This window comes from Delphinapterus leucas, chromosome X (assembly GCF_059928025.1).
Source record: "Delphinapterus leucas isolate spDelLeu-1000000601 "Yukka" chromosome X, BTC_Dleu_Yukka2, whole genome shotgun sequence".
Classification (NCBI taxonomy): domain Eukaryota; kingdom Metazoa; phylum Chordata; class Mammalia; order Artiodactyla; family Monodontidae; genus Delphinapterus; species Delphinapterus leucas.
The window spans coordinates 16,078,371-16,098,729 of NC_143150.1; the positions used below are offsets into that span (position 1 = coordinate 16,078,371).

Here is a 20,359-nt window from a genome sequence, read left to right on the forward strand (position 1 = left end):
GACTACTTTAATCGTAGGCACCCAGGGAGTGGCAGTGGGGTAGGAGAAGAAAGGGTAGATGTGAGCTCTGATTATGACCACAAAAGCTGCATGACTTGCTAAGTGATTAGACGCAGGCAGGAAGAGGTAGGACCCAGTCCAAGATGTCACCCTCCAAAAGAGAATTTTTAAACTTTTGTCAAAACCTGCTGCCCCCCTGGCCTGCCCACTTAAGTTAATGGCATAAATCAGTAGCAGAGAGTAGGAAAAGAGGGGCTGATGATTTTAAAAAGGAAAATGTTAAAGTCAACAATAGAAGAGTGATTTAGTAAATTATTATGGCCCATCAATGAGGTAGCGTCTGAGGCAGGTTTTTGAAAAAGTCATTAAGAAGATGAATGTAAAGCATGGAAAACGTTTGATAAACCATTGAGTGAAAGGGTGAATGACATTAGTGCTATAAGGACGGTGAATACCACTACAAAAAATTTAAAGGGCATACGGTGAAAGGCCAAATGGAAAAATACGACAACTTAAAAACAGCTGTGTTCAGGTCGTGGGATTATGGGTGCTTTTTTTTTTCTCTTCTGTTTTGAAATTTTTTCTGGAATGTTATTATATGGCATGTGTATGCTTAAGTAGGTCCACAAGGTAAAAGAAAGAAAGGGAGGGAGCATGCTCAAATGACATGGAAACATGCTCCCAATTAAGCAGACCTTTATGTATCTGAACTCTCAATTAGAACTCGGCTGGTACATACCAGATTCTAGTAGCGTTTCCATCCTGATTTTTTATGCATCTAGTTTGGGCTGTCTCGGTAGGGTGGGTTAAGAGCCACTTATATGTCCCTTTGTATTTAGAGGCCGTTTCTTCAGCTTTGCACTTTCTGGGCTCTACAGAGAAAATGTATGCACATTTGAAAGGGCAAAAGGCACTTAAAAGTTTCATGAACATCCATTATCACCCAACATCATTACCCTGCACATAAACATCAGCTACTAAAAGGGGAAAGTTTTCTACCAGGCAATTTAAACCAGGCTGAAAATAACATTAAATGGAATCTTTTTTTTTTTTTTTTTTTAAATAAGGCTCCCAGTACGATCTCACATTTGGTCCTTTGCCTTAAAACTACCACTTGATGGGCCAGTTTTTCTGCTTTGGCTCTATTAAAATGGTACATAGGCCTTGAAAAAAATCAAGCCACGCAAAGGGATGTAGAGTAAAAAATCAAATCAGTCCCCACCTGTCGATTGCCTTCCTTTTGAGTGGCAGTTGTTAATAGTTTGAGGTGCAGTGACAGGAGGCTAAAGGCTGGCTTCTTTTTCTGGTGGCGCCTCCCTTCTTAATGGGCTCTGGGGTGGATTTGGTTTTAGTAAACTCAGTGTATTTGTCATCGGTAGTACAGACCAGGGTGCTCTGTTCTCTTGTTGATGCTGACGGCAAGGTTTTGCTGTCAAGTGTTGTCACATTAAGGGAGACATGTCCTGAGCTAAGTTTATGTGGTAAGGTCCCAGGGTTTTTTTTTTTGCGGGGGGAGGTAGTTGTTTTGGCCACGCCACGCGGTTTGCAGGATCTTAGTTCCCCGACCAGAGGTCGAACCTGGGCCCACGTCAGTGAGAGCATGGAGTCCTAACCACTGGACCACCAGGGAATTCCCAAGGTCCCAGTTTTTACTGACCACCCACGAGGTTTATGACCCTGATTCCAGAAATCAGGGTGACCGGAGAAGCGGGCCAGCCAGCTTTGCCCAACCATCCCAGTTTTCTCTCTGAGTGAGGATGTAAGACGCCTTCCTCTCCCTCTCTGGTGTATTTAAGCAAGAGAAACAGTCCGCCCACTCCATTGATGAACTGGCCGCTGCTAATATCCAGAGCGGATCGATGGTCTCTGGTAACCCCTCTGGCACTCGTTTTTATAAGCTCTTCCAGGTAGAAAGGTTGCCAGGGCAAGATGAGCACTGAGGATGTGGAAAGGAAACTGAAGACAGTTTCTCTCCCCCTCTGAAGGCAGAATCTCTTACTATGTATGCATTTGGAGCTTTATAACGAAGAGTGAATTTATATGGAAATACCCAATGGAAATTACCTAGTTTTTTCACTGCAACGTGTTCAGACTTTACTAATAACATCAACTGATCTGGTGTGAAGTTTCCATGAGTGAGGTTGCCATGTATTTTACTTTTGATGCTGCTAATCAATTTGGTGGGCACTAAAGAAGAGTTGGCCTTTATGATGACCTGACAAGCACAGCTAAAAAGAAGAGCAAAAAAAAAGATGTTGGAGTTATGGCCACAGAGTGCAACTTGGCCTGCGTTGCAGATGACTTAATTAGTAGTCCATAAATATCAAGCATTTTACAGCTATTAAGTGGCAAATCTTAAGAAATGATGGAAGACAGCATATTGAAGTCATCTGATAAATTTTCTCGTATCCAAAACAAACAACTCAAAACCCATTTTCAAAAGAACAGTCAGCAACATTTGCATTATGTTGAAATTGACTAGCCGAGCGATTTCTAGGAGTTTGTGATAATTAATAGGGAAGATGGAGTACTCAGGATTTATTACTTCAGAGGAAACCTTTTACCCTTCTGGTCTCTAATTTACCCATCATTACCGCGATAATAAGGCAAATAGGCACATGCTCAATTAGTCTGTAAAGCTGTGTTCTGCAGAAGGCCTATTTCTATAATAGAATAATAATGATAATAACAGTAGCCAACATTTGTAGAGCTCTTGTTCTACATGTTTTAATTCATGTTATCTTCACAAGAACTTTATGAGGTAGTGCTATTATTATCCCCATTCTACAGATGAAGGAACTGAGCCTTAGCCAAGGTCACAAAGACCTAATATTTCATTTTGGAATGTTCTGTCTACTAAAAGATATGTTATGAAAGAATAGGGCTGTCCTTAACCTCGATCTCTATAGCGAGGTCCTCAAACATTCTAAATTCCTCTACTCCTCCATTACTGAGCACATTTCAGATTCACAAACTTACCTATGCCTTTTCTCCATTTCCATTTGTAGATATATCTTTTGGAAGAACACATTTCCTATATTTCCTATCAGCTCTTGAAAGTCAGATGCGCCTGTGTTTACCTAAAATTTCTCTCTATGTCCAATCGAAGCCATGCCCCCCCCCGCGACTGATCCATATTTGGTAAAGTCCCTGTTCATCCTACCCATTCCCCTGGTAGACTATCTTCTCAGCTTTCATCTTCTCAGTCTGAAGAGGACTCTTCTTTTTTAACCCTCTCCTCTTGCTGCAAGAGTAGAGCAGACCCTCTACCCTTAGCACCCTGGACATTTTAATGACCTTTCCATGAGCCTCCTATGGCTATATGTCCTTCTTGGGCTGCGTCGAGCAGACCAGCAATAGACAGTGTTCCGGGAGGAGCCAGACCACGAGTCTGAACAGGACCGAGGCTGCTTTCCATGTTGCTTTTCAATTTCCCTGCTCAGTGTTTCCTGGACTTTTTTGATAACAATAAATGCTTTATTGCCCTATCCCCAAATTATGACCACTTTGGACCCCATTTTCTCTTCACTACAAAGAGGCAGCAGGCAGGCTGTTAGGCTGTGCCGTGACCAACCAAAACAACTTATTTCGTGAAGGCAAGAGCCCATTTACAGCATCTGTAAAATAACCACCAGGTACTTTGATCTCCTTCTGACAACTCTGACCAACAGGCTACACATACAGAATCAAATGGAAGGAAAATCAGAACTAAATGTACCAGCTATGAATAAACTCAGCTCCTACCTGTATGGTACACGGGAAATTGTAGCCATTCCTTGCCCTTCTCTCTGTTTCAAATAACGCAAAAGAAAAGTACGTAGTCACTGAAATCTTTAAACAAACGTCCCAATTGACTAAGGGGCTTATCGTTAACAACCACGATCGTAATTATACTTTACATTTATGTAACCCATTGCCATCTAAAAATCACCTGCAAAAGCATCAATGCATTTAGTCCTGACACCAACACTGTAGGGTAGGTAATGCAGGGATGGTCACCCCATTTTCTAGCCTCACAGAACTTAAATGATCTGCCCAGTATCCCACACCTGATGGCTCACAGGATTTGGATCCAAACATGGCGGTGATAATTTTAACACTAGCAAGATTTCACTGTACTCTATGTCCTGGGCTAAGCACTGTTATGTAAGTTATCCCGTTACATCTTTCCAACAGCCCTGTGAGGAATGGTAATATTATTATCCTCATTTTACAGATGAGGAAACTGACGCATAGGGAGTTTAATTAAGTTGCCCAAGGTCTCACAGTTAGGAAGTGGAAGAGCAGAGATTCTAACCCAGGCAGCCTGACTCTGGGGACCATATTATCACCAAAAGGTTTTTACATCTATTATTTGACAGGAATTTTACTTATGTGATGTTATCTATACTGTGTTCAATCTTTAAATTCTGACTCGGGTATTTACAGAATGTATTTTAAATGATGGCAGATAATTTGGAATGCACTGTAGGCTTGACTGTATTTTGTATAGTCAAAATATTTGTCTCAGATTTAAACACCTTAAACCCTGGGCGCATACTAATTCTTTCAGAATCTAACATTGTAAAGCTTTGAGGCACTGGAACAGATGATGGAAGATGGTTTTGTCACACTCTGGATTTATTACGTGAATGCCTGTCTTGCAAACAATTGTGTCACTCTTGGAAAAACCAGGCTTTTTTGCCAGATGTCTACAACCAAGAAATTCCATTTATCACTTACAATCCCCAAATCATTCCATACTACTGTAGCCCCAAAAATGTGCCTAAAAAAACTACCACATAGACAGTTCAGAAAAGCAGAGGATGGTTTTCTTAGTGGCTTCTTGTGCAGATCCCAAAGAAAGTAATGTAATTTGACCCTCAGTTATCACAACTGAACTTTGCCTGATAATATACACTTGAATGGAAGAGCTATTTAGCTATATCTAATCAGGTATAGGATGGGTTGCAAGTAGATTTGTTTTGAAAAATTACTTACAAACATTCGGTCCATGGTTATTTCTTCCTCAGTAGTGTCTCTGTACCAAGATCATCAAAAAATTATAGAAAAATGAAATATAGTACCAAATACATGAGGGAACAAGTTCAGGAGAAAGACAACTCAGGCAGAACAGTAACATCACCCAGCTTGGAATTCTCACAATACTAGGGCTCCAAGGAGACACTTTAAAAGAGCTGGGTCATTATTTGCACACCAAAATGGTGGTAAGACTTTGTTTCAGCAATCCCACTTCTAGAAATCTATACCAGCCGGGGTGTATAAAATATATATACTAAAGTGAAGTAACTGAAATGTCCATCACTAAGGTAATTGGATAAATACACCAAGGCACAGCCGTACAAAAGAATTCTACGCAGTCATCAAAACGAATAAGCTAGATCTGTATGTATTGGCCTGAGAGGATGTACATGAGGTATTCTAAAACAAGAAAAGAAAGTTGTAAAACAGTATGTAGAGTGGGAGCCCATTCTCTTAGTAAACACATGGCAACAAATCTAGAGAAATATATAAAGTAAGCTGTTAACCAGAGTAGGTGGGGAAAGGCAGGTTTCTGAAGATTTTTGCTATCCATGCTATATATTTCTGTAAAGCTCTAAGATTTTACAATGACCACATATTACCTTGGTGATAAAGAAAAATCATAGACACAGTTCTTTAAAAGAATGTTGTATACTCCAGACATTTCCAATTTCCTTTTAATAACCTATCGTGGATTTACTTCCATTACATTCTATGAACCTTCTTGAACCCATTTGTGTTTGAACATGCAAAAGAAACCAAAATCCCAGGGTATGGAAGACAGGCAGTCACATTCAATGTTTTAAAAAATCAGCTTACCATGGTATACCAGAACCATGCTTATTTTTCAAAGGGATTCTTCTGGATGTCCCTTTGACAGGGGACTAGTATACGTGCAGGGCAGGAGCAGAGAAAATAGTTCTCAGATGACCAGTTGCCTTTGTCATGGTCTTCTGGATACTACTCAGCGCCTGCCAATTTCACTGCAACCACCTCTCCAAATCTGTGCCCCAGGCAGGTCTTGAACTAACCAGCATTCCTTACTCACTTAAAACATTTCAAGTTCCCTTGGAATTTCTAATTCCTGAAAGTGCATTATCCAAAAGTAAAAGGCCTTATAAATCCTCATGCAATGGCCATCCCTAGCCTTTCATCCCTTTAAGACATGATTTTTTTTTTCCTTAAGTCACACAATCATAGCATATTAAAGCTAAAAGTGGTATTAGGGGTAACTGAGTCCAATTCTACTGTTTCCCCTATTTACTTTCTTCTGTTTTGTTCTCCCATTGGCTTTATACCCTACAGTAATAATATAAACTTCTTTCTCATTCCAAAGAGAACTTACACTCAGAAGGGAAGATGAAACTCAAAATGCAGCAGTCTCTAAATCTCAGACAAAAACAAAGGAAATCCCCTCGGGATAGAAACAGACCCACAGTGGATGACACTCACATACCTGCTTTTAATTTGAACAGCCAGATTAGCAAGAACAGATTCACTGTCCTGAAATATAGAAGTCAACTGTAAAAGATAAAACATATCAGTTTGAGGATTCCTGCTGCTCTTTCTTAACCCAGCAACGTTACCTGAGATGATGTGATCATTAAGCTGCATTCATTATTTCAGTTGGTTCAACATCTCCATCTCTCCACTCAGCTTTTCAATTTACATTTCACCTATTGTTATGGGATGAACTGTGTCCCCCCAGAATTCATGTTGAAGCTCTAACCCCTTCATGTGACTGTATTTGGAAATAGGGCCTTTAAGGAGGTAATTAAGGCTAAATGAGGTCATAAGGGTGGAGCCCTAATCTGATAGGACTGGTGTCCTTATAAGAAGAGGAAGAGACACCAGACATCTCTCTTTCTCTGTGTGCACACACACAGAAAATGCCATGTGGGAGGATACAGTGAGAAGGTGGCCATCTACAAGCCAAGGAGACACGCCTCACCAGAAACCAACCCTGCCAGCACCATGATTTTGGACTTCCAAGCTCCAGAACTGTAAGAAAATAAATGTCTGTAAAATAACATACACATAACTGAACCACTTTGCTATACACCCGAAGCTGACCCAGTGTCGTATGTCAACTCTACCTCAATTAAAAAGAAAACGAAAGAAAAGTCTGTCATTTAAACCACCTAGTGCATCATATTTTGTTATGGCAGCCCTGGTGGATGAATATACCCCCCCATTTTCAAGCATTTATAATCATGTCGTATATACTTGAAAATAAATGCTGATGGGGAGAGAGGGAAAACAGACATCATCGTTTACTGTTGGTGGGAGGTCACTTAGTGATAGCTATTAAAATGTGAAACATTCATGTCCTTTGATCCAGCTATTCCAGTTCTAGGAATTTATCCTACAGAAATACTCAAGTGCCCCCCAAATTTATTGCAAGGGCATCATTGTCAGCATTGTTTCCAAATAGAGAAAAAAATAGAAACAACCTAAATGTCCACAAAAAGATGCCTGGATTAAAAAGAAATACTACAATACAACCATCCAGTGAAATCCTGTTGAAGTATATGAGGTAGATCTATATTTACCAGCATGAATGTGCTCAAAGATACAGGGTTAAGTGAAAAGAAAGCAAGTTGCAGAATAGCGTAATTACTGATTCTAATTACTTTTGTAAAAGAACACACATGTATCACTGTTATTATATATATAGAAAAAATCTGAAAGAATATACTTTAAACTGGTAAGAGGAGTTAATACAAGAAGCGATATTAGGGAGGATATTTACTTTCTGGGTTTCAGATTTTAGTCTCTGAATTTTTTACGTATTACTCTTATTATCAGAAAAATGTAAGGATAACTGAAACGTCTCTTATGTAAAAGAGAGAAGAAATGAAAATGCAGAAAACAAAAATATTTTAAGTATAATGGCATACGCTATGTTATCACGGCTCTCCTAGGTTCCCCAAATAGGGAAATTTGGCAAAGACCCAAAATTCACGTCAGTGGAGGGAAATGTACAGTTCTAAACCAATTAAAATAATAAAATCCCATAAAAGCTTTTAGCATTTGCACTATGAAAGAGAGACCTCATACATCCTCATGGTGTTGATTACAGAGTGGATAAATTTGCAGCAAAAATAATCAAAACCAATTTGCTGTGAAATGTATTATGGGTAGAAAAAAAGTGTAGCCTAGTTTTAATCTACTCAGTCATATTTTTTCACGTATTTTTTAGGTAGCATAAATATTCAAAAGATTATTTACCAATTTTTTGCAAATTCTTTTACAACCCTGGTAATAGGGATCCTTAGCTCTTCATCAAAGACAGAGAAGCTCATTTCAATATTGTAGAAGGAAACTGCAATTAAAAATAAGGAGATTAGGGCTTCCCTGGTGGCGCAGTGGTTGAGAGTCCGCCTGCCGATGCAGGGGACACGGGTTCGTGCCCCGGTCCGGGAAGATCCCACATGCCGCGGAGCGGCTGAGCCCGTGAGCCATGGCCGCTGAGCCTGCGCGTCCGGAGCCTGTGCTCCGCAACGGGAGAGGCCACAACAGTGAGAGGCCCACGTACCGCAAAAAATAAATAAATAAATAAGAAATACCTGTACCCTTCTTTTTACCTTTCTGCCTTCAGAGAACTGGCTCCCTTGGAGAACACACATCCCATTGCGCACGCATTCTGTGATATATTGCGGAACATAACTTTGGACTTAACAGCAATCGGTGAAGTCAAAGTTTCCATAGATAAAAAGGAAGGTGTGGAGTCAGGCCAGGTTGTCTCAAAAGAGGAAGACGGTAGTGAAGACACAGTTGCTGTAGAAGGATGTGTTACTCCAGTGGGTATGAGTGGAGATGGGGCTCCAGTAGCAGTGGATGTAGTGGTGGCTATATTTAAAACGGAGTCCTGTGTGGGCTTAGGAGGAACTAATGTCGGGGATGCTGATGCAGCTGGGATTCTGCTCCATGTAGATGTTGTTGTAGGGCTAGGTAGAAGCATGGCACCAATAGACCGGGTGCGGTCAATTCAACCATTCAACCATTATTAACCATTTGGGATGTAGGAGGAAAAGAAGTCTTTGGAGTAGAGAACTCGGCTTCAGTACTTTGAGGTGAAAACAGAAATGATGTCAAAGAGGGTGGAGCTGTACTGGATGGAATCCACGGAGGGTATGAAACAGGTGCATTCACAGACGTGGCACCTTTTGTCCCGGCTGTTGAAGTATTTTCTGACAAGGAAGTCATCTCTTCTGTACTTGAAGAATGGTAAGTGGTGGATTTTACACTTTTTGTGGGTCCAGGGGTGCTCTTAAAGCCAGTCAAAGAGGGGGAAACCTGAATATTCAAGGAAGTATGGGGATTTTCTGAGGGAGTAGTTGAAAGCACACTTTCAGGGGTGGCAATTCTGGAATAAGTATTTGTGAGAACCGTTACTTTACCACTGCTTACAGTAGACAGAGAGCTATTAGTAATCCCAGAGAATATGCCCAGAGTGGTGGCCTCATATCGTTGTGATGGTTGTCGTGTTGTTGGTAGAAATGGTGAAAATGTGCTCTTTGGAGTGGACGAAATACCTTCATGTTCTTAGAACTGAGTAGAGGAGAGGCAGGCGTGCTTACAAATGTAGTCACTATCCCAGCCATTATAGTGGTCGGAATAGTTTTCACAGAAGGAGAAGTTGGCTCTGTTGGGGAGGATAAGGATGTAGGTGTGATCCTGGAGGACACCTCGGTTATTTCTGAAGTAGTGAAAGCACAGGAAGCCACGGTGCTTTTTGAAATAGACCCAGCATATGTCACAGGTGTGACATCCAATGTCGATGTTTGCACGGTCATAGAAGGCCTGAGGGTAATTGAAGACAATAAGTATAGAATGATCCACCTGTTGTGGAAGCATCAGAAGAAACAGCAGAAGGTGGAAGCGCAGAGTCATTAGCTGACATTGAGGACATCTCAGCCACAGGCCCAGAAGTGGCTACAGAAAGACTTTTCAAACAATCTGTGAGCGCTGTTTTAGAAGATTCAGTCATTAGTACCGTGGGAGTGTCAGAAACGCTTTTGGAGGTGAAGGCAGTGACACTAACTGGCCGTGGGGACCTCTGGTAGATGGGAATGGACGTTGCCATAGCGGTTTTCCCAAGAAGTGCTGTAGGTACATTTGGAGCAGAAAGGGCTGTAACGATCCCGTCAGGAGACATAGTTGTAAAATTGGCATTAGATAGTCGAGCTGTGGAAAGAGACGGAGTCTCAGGGGAGGTCTGTGTGATTTCAGAAATAGGAGAGGCAACTGAAGACACCTCAGGTTGAGTCCTAGATGAAAGCAAGTGTGAAGGAGCTGTGTTATTGTTTACAGGATTTGATATCCTGGTTGTCCCAGAAGTTATGGTATCTGCAGATGAAGTATCCTGGCAGTGTGAGAACGGGTGAGTCACAGAGGTAGTGCTTACTACCTTTTTCTCAGTCCTGGGAGTATATACTGAGAGGGCACTCATGCTCTCTTTTTCAGGAGACAAAAGCGTGGTCATTGTCAGAGCTTGTGAAGGGAGAGCTGTCTTCCCAAGACTGGGAGGCGTTTCTGAAATGTGGACATCTGCTGTTGAGGTAGGTGGAGTGTGCGCGCTCCCAGAAGTGGGAGATGAAGTTGGACTCTCATTAGGTGGAGTCACAAACGGAGTCTCTGAAAGTGAATGTGTTTGGTGACTGGAAATTTTCGTGCCCTCAGCAAATCCTGTGTTTGTCATTTCCGAGGATGAAGTACTGTGGGAGTCTGAAATAAGAGGATTCTTTGATGAGGACATTTCTGTCACCTTCAGAGTTCTAGGGGTCTTTCCCAGGGAGGTGGTCATCTGCTCCTTGTCAGAAGATAAGGTAGAAATGTCAGTCACTAATAAGGTGGGGACCAGTGTGTTTACGAGATGTGTGGAAGATTGAGAAATGTGACCACAGAGCGAAGTAATAAGCTTGTTGGCAGAGATGTGTGAGGGCATAGTGTCATCAACAATGGAAGTGTCTGTGGTGCCGGTAGCCAAGCTAACAACATGTCCACTACCACTGAAAGTGTATGGAAAGCTGAGGGCAGGGGTAGAAGTCTCCTCCACTTGAGCTATGGGTTGGGCTGCTAATGGTGTAGACGTAGTTGAGGTTACATGAGTGGAGGACACAACAGGAGTGTTGTCAGGGAGAGCTTTAGAGCAGCCAAGAGTGGGTGTGGAAGGGGTTACTGTGTCAGCTGACGGGGACAGAATGGTGGCCTCAGCCTTAGTTGCCACAGGAGTGGGAGGCCTCAGCGAGGGGACTAGAGTTTCTGCCAGAGAGGGAACCGCCGTGGGTGTCCTCCTGACAGAGATCCCTGTGGCCTCTGAAGTGGTGTGGATGGAGTCTCTGTGAGAAGGCACGGAACCGCTGGTTGTGGAAGTGCTCTGATCCAATGGCGGCCTCGATGCTGTGGTCGCTGAAGCTGATGACAGAGTTGAGATATCTGAGGGCAGGGATGTGGAGGAAGCCCTGGCCAATGTAGGAGGCCCAGGCGTGGTAACCTTAGTCTCCTCAGACAGCGCCATAGAGGTGGCAGCAGAGACGTTAGCCGGCAGTGAGAGCGCAAGGGTAATAGGCACAGGGGTTGCTGAGGAACGCGTGGCTATAGGCTGTGGAAACAAGGCACCAGCGGTCAAGGACATAGCTGTCCTGTCTGTAGGGATAGTGGCAAAACTCGTCCTCAGTATCCTTGTGGTGGAAGCACCCAGGGGTTCAGAAAATGTCTCTGTGCTCCCAGAAGTGGGAGATGGAGCTGGATTCCCCTCAGGTAGAGTCTCTGAAGTCCGATGTGCTGTGTAGATGTGGGTGGAATTAAAGATTTCTGTAGTTCCATTAGGTGAATTCTTAGGTGTGGTTTTCACCGATTTTGTAGAAAGCCAACTTCCTCTCGCTTCAGTAGTTGCAGTTGTATTATCCAATTGGGTAGTCAGTTTCTCCATATCAGGAAGTGGGGAAACAGATTCATCTGTTGCTTCCAGTATCGTTGCAAATGGAGAAACCTCGGTTGTCGCTGCTACAGTCGATTTTCCCTTAAGAAAAGGGGAAGTGGTTTCTTTCCTTGTCACAGCAGTTCTGAATCTTTGTGCTGTTGCAGACTCTGCAACAGGGGCTATTGTCTCTCCAGATGCAATTGTACCATTTGTCTCTGTTTGCGTGTTCTCAGAACAGTAGAAATTTGGTTCAACATAAGCAAGGGTAGATATTCTATCTACTGGTAGAACAACTGTCTCCCTTGGTGTTGAAAGAAGTTCGTTTCCAGCTACTGTGGACATAGAGGTGGGTTTTAGTAGTAAGCTGGTAAGTTTACACTCAGGCAGTTTGGTTACAGATGTGGCTCCAGAAACTGTGGAGAAATTAGCAAACCACGGAGATGTCAATTTGGATAGAACTGCTGTATATCTGTCGGTAGTAACATCAGCGGTGGTCGTGGCCTCCCTCTCTGTGGATGCTTCTGGTTGGATGATAATATTAGCAGTTGTGGATGAATGCTCTGTATTAGAAGTACTCCCATGGAATGCTGATGTCAACAGGGTCTGTTCTGGCCTGGAAGTCCAAATGATCTCATTGGTGGAGGACAGATGGTTACCTTCATCAGTTACTGATGTGGGACCAGACTCAGACACCTTGGATGTGGAAGCTGATCTAGTGGAAATCAGAAGAAGCATGTTTTCACCACCGGGGGGTGTATTCTGGGTATATGCTGGCCCAGTGATTGTGGGGTAAAGCATAGTTCCAGCCACTGTAGGTGCAAGTGTGATCCCGGTAGTCAAGGCTGCATGTGGAGTCTCAGCATCAATAACTGTCTGTACACTCTGAGCTCTGGTGAATGGAGAGGATGTCCTAAAAGAAAGGGCCACGGAAGAGGCCTCTTTTGGCACAGAGGTAGATATTGTGCCCTCCACTCTGGGTGAAGAGACATCCTGGAAATCTGTAAATGCCGGCTCTGTTTCAACTGTTCTTAGCGCAGGTGTCATTTCAATAGACCTAGTTGAATAAACTGTAAAGGGTATTTCATATCAGTTGTTGCCAATGTGGATGCCGTCTGATTTCTAGGAAATACAGAATCCACTGGAACAGCTGTGGAGAGGAGCACAGACTCAGGTGGCAGTGCTGATCCAGTCCCAACGTGAGTACTTGTAGCTGAAGTCTGGTCCACCGTGGACTGAGGTACACTTCCAGCAGCTGTAGATGCAAGAAACTCCTGGCTAGGGCTTCCCTGGTGGCGCAGTGGTTGAGAGTCCACCTGCCAATGCAGGGGACACGGGTTCGTGCCCTGGTCTGGGAAGATCCTGCATGCCGCAGAGTGGCTGGGCCCATGAGCCATGGCCGCTGAGCCTGCGCGTCTGGAGCCTGTGCTCCGCAATGGGAGAGGCCACAACAATGAGAGGCCTGCGTACCACAAAAAAAAAGAAAAGAAAAGAAACTCCTGGCTAGCTGTGGAGATAGGGAGTGCCCCCATACCTGTGGATTTGTGTTTGGGTCAAGATGTTGTAGACATGGATGTCAACTCAATAGATGAGAATAAATATGTTGTCCTCCTAACAGCCGACTGGGATCCAGTCACTGAAGTTTTGAATGTAATTAACTCTTGGTAAATCCACATGTGTACAGAAAATTAGTAGCTACTGTTGGATGAAAGGTCTCAGTAGCAATGGATTCAGCCATTTTTGTTCTCCTTGTGCTCTCTGAAGATGGGGATTTACTTATTTTCATGGAATTGGCAGTTCGGCCTATGGAGGTACTCTTGGTAGACAGAGCAATGGCTGCTGAAGTAGACAAAATGTCTGCTGCGAATGTAGCTGTCTCAGCTATGGATGTCTTTTTAAAAATTGGTGCAGTCATTGTTTCCAGAGGTGGAGATGTTGTATTGGAATACGATCTGGTTGTATAATCTGTTGCAAATACAGGCATGCTTTTAGACTCCACGGTAGAAGAATATACCGTCTTTTGTGGTTTTAGTCCAGTAACTTGGAGTGGTGTTGTCAAATCTATTTGCTGTGAAAGAGTTGTAGTTGTTTCCTGAATTGCTCTATTTTCAGAAACAACTGAAAAATTACAAAGCATGTGTCACTTTGGATTCAACTTTAGAAGTCAGAGACAATTTAAGAAACAGCTCTATAATGGTTTTTCACATTTTTAAGAGGAGATAAGTATCAGATATAAATCAAATCATGTGATTACAGCTGACCCTTGAACTATAGCGTTTGAACTGTGTGGGTCCACTTATACGCAAATTTTTTTTCAATAGTAAATACTACAGTACTACACAATCCACGGTTGGCTGAATCCTCAGATGTGGAAGAGCGGGTACGGAGAAACCACAGACACAGAGGGCCAACTATAAGTTGTAATGGGGGGACTTCACTGGTGGTCCACTTGTTAAGTCTCTGCGCTTCCACTGCAGGGGGTGCAGGGTTTGAATTAAGATCCCACATGCCACGGGGCGCAGCCAAAACAAAAAAATTGTAACGTGATTTTCCCTGCTCTGGAGGGTTGACATTCCTAATCTCCACATTGTTCAAGGGCCAACTGTACTTGATTTTTCTTTCTTTTTCTTTCTTTCTTTCTTTTTCTTTCTTTCTTTCTTTCTTTCTTTCTTTCTTTCTTTCTTTCTTTCTTTCTTTTTCTTTCTTTCCTTCCTTCCTTCCTTCTTTCTTTTTTTTTACTTGGTTTTTCTTAAGATGATTTTCTACTTTCCAAAATCTATATATGGTTCTCATAATGCCCTGGTTAAGTAACAGGTAGAAGGATATCCATTCCATCGTGTCTCCATAAAAAAATATAGGCACTCCTAAAAGAGGGGTGCATACTAGAGTAGCACACTGAGTAAGAGGATTAACTTTGGGAAATGAACCAATTTCTTGAAAGACAAGTGGTCAAACTCGCTTAAGAAGAAATAGATGACTTGAACGGTCCTATATCTATGACAGAAATGGGATTGTGTGGTTAAAGTCTTCCAAAAAAAGGAGGACCAGCTTTGGATTCAAATAGATGTATTTTTAAATCCTGGCTCCCTCATTTATTCATTATGTAATCGTGGACTAGTTAGTTAACCTCTCTGTGTTTCAATTTCCTCCTCTGTAATGTGAGATAATAACACCGACCTTAAAAAATTGTTTTGAGAATTGAGTTAATGCATGTAAAATACTTAGCATAGCACCTGGCATATAGGAAGTGCTCAAAAAATGATTAACTGTTGTCAAATGCCTATTATTCATCTCAGTACTATAAACTGAAAATGTTTTGATCTGGGACCCCAAGATTAAAATTTCTTTAACATATGCCATTTATGTATATATATTTACCAATAATGTATACATATGTATAATAAATTTACATTATGTACATTAAAAACATACTCAAAATATGCCAAAAGAATATGATAGGGCTTCCCTGGTGGCGCAGTGGTTGAGAGTCCGCCTGCCGATGCAGGGGACACGGGTTCGTGCCCCGGTCCGGGAAGACCCCACATGCCGCGGAGCGGCTGGGCCCGTGAGCCATGGCCGCTGAGCCTGCGCGTCCGGAGCCTGTGCTCCACAACGGGAGAGGCCACAACAGTGAGAGGCCCGCGTACCGCAAAAACAAAAAGAATATGATAAAAATAAATATAAACAGAAGTTTCACAATATTTTCTTCCTGCATTCTAATGTAATGATGGGCACAGTCACACAGGAGGATAAATTAGTATGTCTATAAATTCATGATCACCAACTTCAAATAAGCTTTTCACACTGCCCATCCAGCCTACCACTTTTCTCTGGTCAATTTATGCTCCTACTCTCTGCAATAACTACTGAAAACCTTCCCCATCTCAAACTTTACCCTCACATGTTTATCAAGTAACCTTTTCCTCTTATTTCATAGGAAAAAACAAAGGAAGTCATCAGGTAGAAACTTAGCTGTGCTACCGTCTCAGAAAGCTGACACCAACAGTCATCCCTCCTTTCCCTAAGGAGCCTTCCCCTCCTGATTTAAAACATGTTCCAGTCTGTTGCAATAAAACATAAAAAACCCCGGGCTTCCCTGGTGGCGCAGTGGTTAAGAATCCGCCTGCCAATGCAGGGCACACGGGTTCGAGCCCTGGCCCGGGAAGATTCCCACATGCCGTGGAGCAACTAAGCCCGTGTGCCACAACTACTGAGCCCATGTGCCACAACTACTGAAGCCCACGTGCCTAGAGCCCGTGCTCTGCAACAAGAGAAGCCGCCACAGTGAGAAGCCTGCACACCGCAACGAAGAGTAGCCCCCGCTCGCCGCAAATAGAGGAAGCCACGCACAGCAACAAAGAACCAAAGCAGCCAAAAATAAATAAATAAGATTTTAAAAAACCCACATCCTTCTGCAGGTACTGCCCTGTCACTCTGCTCCCCATCACACCCAAACTTCTTTAAAGAAAATTGATCTCTACTGGCTGTCTTCATGCTCCCCTGACCCATTCTTTAGCCCACAGTAATCTGGCTTCTGCCATCATCATTCAACTGAACAGCACTCACTAAGGCCACCAATGGCCTCCACGTAGACAAATACAATGGATACTTTTTCAGTCCTCATCTCACTTGACCTTTCAACAGCTTTTGATAATGTTGACCACTCCCTCCTTCTTAAGATATTCTTTGAGTTGACTTCTATGACATAACACACTCTTGGTTTTTCTCCTACTTCTCTGACCACTCCTTCTGGCTATCACCTTTGCAGACACATCCTATTTCACCTGGCCATTAAATATCAGGGTTCCCCAAGGCTTGGTCCCAGCACCTCTTTTCTTCTCACTCTATAATTTCTTTTCTTTTAATTAATTAATTATTTTGGCTGCACCAGGTCTTAGTTGACACATGCGGGCTCCTTAGTTGTGGCATGCGAACTCTTAGTTGCAGCGTGCATGTGGGATCTAGTTCCCCAACCAGGGATCGAACCTGGGCCCCCTGCATTGGGAGCACAGAGTCTTACCCACTGCGCCACCAGGGAAGTCCCTCTATAGTTTCTTCACAACTAGGATTCCAGCTTACACATATACACAGATGAATCTCAAAGTTATATCTCTAGATCAGATCTCTATTCTGAGTTCCACATTTACATAACTAATTGCTTACTTGACATCATCTCTTGGATATCTCATTAACACCTCAACTCAATATGCCCCAACTTGAACTCTCTCCAAACTGGGTTCTCTTTCAGTATTCCCACAGTGAATCACACATTTAATTGTGTAAGCCAAAACCCCTCTCCCTCTGTCTCCTTCATTTCCTCTCACCTGCTATAGCCAATCCATAATCTTGTCCTATGGATCTTACCTGCTAAATAGCTCTTTACTCCACCTGTTTATCCTCACCTTTATCACTTACCACTCTGACCAAGCCACCATCAATCTCTCACCTGGACTACTAGAGTAGCTTCCCAACTAGATTCTGCCTCTACTCTTGGGGCCCCTCCAATCTGTTCCATAATGCAATCAGAATGATCTTTTTGACATGCAGATTTGATCACGTGTCTCTCACACATACACACACACCTTCACATGCTCAGCTCCCGTTAGTGGCCTTGTATTACTCATAGGATTAAAAAAATTTTCTTAATAGAGCCTAAAAAAACTATGCATGGTTTGGGCTCTACCTGCCTCTCCAGCCTCAGTTTGTAATAAGTTTCTCCCTTGTTTTCTGGGCTTCAGCCCGGCAGCCTCATTTTAGTCCTGCAATACTTGGCATTATTTTCCCACCACAAGACTACTGCATGTCCTGTTGCCTCTACTTAGAATGATCTTCCCACCCTTCTTCATCTGATTAACTTCTATTCTTCCTCCAGATCTCGCTCATGCATCACTTTTTCAGGGAAGACTGCCTTCCTTTGCCTCCATAACTAGGTCAAACCAATCTATTCTAGGCTCTTATGACATCCCTCTTATGACAACCCTCATACCTCTTCTTCATAGTACTTGTCACAGATGCAGTTTTTCATGTGTGTGTGCTTATTAATACCTGTCTTCCTCACTACACTTTATGGGTAGGGCCTTCATCTTTCTTTGCTCACTCACCATTACATCCCCAGTGCCTAGTACAGGGCCTGGCATGTGGTAGATATCCAATAAATATTTGCAGGCTAACTGAACAAGTGGAAATGATGAAGGCTTGGAATGAGATGAGAGTAGCGTGGGGAACCCTAATCCTACAGCTATTGGAAAGGAAGAATTGACATGACAGTTTATGTTAGTGAAGAGGTTTAAGAGATGAAGACAGAGAAATGTCAGAGAACTTGACTTTTGCTTTTGGGCTACTTGGAGAACAGTGGTGATATTCATAGAAATAGGAAAATTGGGAGGGCAGCCTCACTCGGAAGAAAAACACCCGCTTCAGGCTCAGATAAGTGGAATTTGGAATGATGGTGGAACATCCAAGTGAAAATGGTGCATAGTAAAATTCAACACTGAGTCATAATTCTTTACCAGTTCAAATCACCCAAAATGAAATCATGCATATTTACCATTGGGAAATTAGCATTTTGAATTTATCTACCTGGGAAGCATAATACCTATGATGTAGGAATAATTTTGGTGGTAGACAACCTACTAACTTATTTCACTGTCTCGAGCATTAAAATTACTTTTAATTTGCATATATAGAAATTCTGAGATGTGTGGGGGATATTCTTTGGGATTTCGTGGTCATTAGCAAGTAGAATGAGTGACAATCAGAAACCTGCAACTAACTGTATAGATGAGTAGACAAAAGTTCACACATTTATAAAAAGAAAACTCAAAGTGATATAAGAAGTACTTTTTTACTTAATTTTACAGCATCGTTTCAATTATCAGAGATTCACATCCTATTAGGCAGTATCAAGAAACCGGTACATTTCAGCAGCACAATATTTATTTCAAGCTTCTGCATTCAAATTTTTCCATAACTGCAAGTAAAAAGAGAATTGTCAGGATCTTGGCTCCCATTTTTGCAGATGGCTTTACCACAGCCAACTGGCTTAGCAAACCTGTTACAGTGTCACTTATATCACATTTGAGGAGTGTGGCATCCCAGGGCCTGAATCACTCCCTATGAATGCACTAATTGTTGAGAGAAGATTTCACAATTCCCATTCCTTTACAGATGATTAATGATTGAGCTGCGTTAACTTTCTAGGAAGACAATAAAACACTACATAACACAAAAGCTTAAGTAATCTTCTTTGATCCAGCATTCAAATAGCACCGTTAGAGAAATCCATAACAAGTAAACTCTTATTAGAACACGGAGGATGGGAGTTAGGCGTGATATTTTTATCTGGAGAGGGCTGAGCTATAGATGTTAATTGTTATTGACACTTCCTGTAAGCATCTCAAAAAGAAGCATAAGACTGAGAAAAAGAAAAACAAATGAGTTGAACAAAATTGCCAAACAGGTGGCATTTTAAGTACCAGATATCTCCTAGGAATGAATGCAACTTTCATTTTAACTTAAAACCTGGATTTGTATAATTCAGCAAACCTCCCATTGAATCTTTCAGATGAAAGTGGTTTTTTTCCAGAGACATTACTGTCTCAAGGTTTTTCCTCTAAAGCCTTTATTAATAAAAACTCAAATCTTCCTTAATTAAATCACAGAATTTTAGCACTGTGTTGGAGATTGTATTCAATCCCCTCATTTAGAGATTAGGCCCAGAGAGGTTCAGTGTTGAGATGAGATTTCCACCGGTGAAATAAGTAGAGAAGAAATAAGACAGTGTGTGCTAGTGCTTCAATTATCCAGTACCCATAAGTGCATGCCCTCAATTTACACAGAATCATCACAAACCCTGGAGAGAGAAGAGACTCTACCTAAAAGAATCAAGAATTAGCAAATTTAGATAATAAAAGCCAAGTTCTGCAAATGCTGAACTGCTCAAGAGAAAGCTATCACCTAAAATAGTCAGACACAAATTTTAGAAGAGAGAATCACAGTGCTAAAGCAAAACATGAAGGCACCCTTGCAAGCCTAGGCATTGAAACCCAATGTGGATCCCAATTACAGCCATGCCCTGAAACAATATTCCTTAAATAATCACTCATATCCCAAATAGAGGTAATCCAATCAATTGTCAGTAGCTTTTTAACCAGGATCCATAGGGATTAAAGATCCATGGAAGCAACCTAAGTGTCCATCAACAGATGAATGGATAAAGAAGATGTGGCACATATATACAATGGAATATTACTCAGCCATAAAAAGAAACGAAATTGAGTTATTTGTAGTGAGGTGGATGGACCTAGAGACTGTCATACAGAGTGAAGTAAGTCAGAAAGAGAAAGACAAATACCGTATGCTAACACATATATATGGAATCTAAGAAAAAAAAAAGGTCATGAAGAACCTAGG

The 20,359-nt window shown here is 42.1% G+C and overlaps 1 protein-coding gene across 1 annotated transcript in view; it reads right to left on the bottom strand.

Moving 5' to 3' along the window:
• The window catches only part of ADGRG4 (adhesion G protein-coupled receptor G4), a 57,170-nt gene that overhangs the window by 28,096 nt on the left and 8,715 nt on the right, over positions 1-20,359 (bottom strand). Inside the window, 14 exon segments of the mRNA XM_089904878.1 lie at positions 740-872; positions 2,065-2,228; positions 3,745-3,802; positions 4,986-5,020; positions 6,479-6,543; positions 7,249-7,261; positions 8,254-8,350; positions 8,695-8,992; positions 9,037-9,563; positions 9,566-9,850; positions 9,853-13,029; positions 13,032-13,225; positions 13,445-13,604; positions 13,607-14,065. Of these exon segments, the coding sequence (XP_089761004.1) occupies positions 740-872; positions 2,065-2,228; positions 3,745-3,802; positions 4,986-5,020; positions 6,479-6,543; positions 7,249-7,261; positions 8,254-8,350; positions 8,695-8,992; positions 9,037-9,563; positions 9,566-9,850; positions 9,853-13,029; positions 13,032-13,225; positions 13,445-13,604; positions 13,607-14,065 (5,665 nt within the window).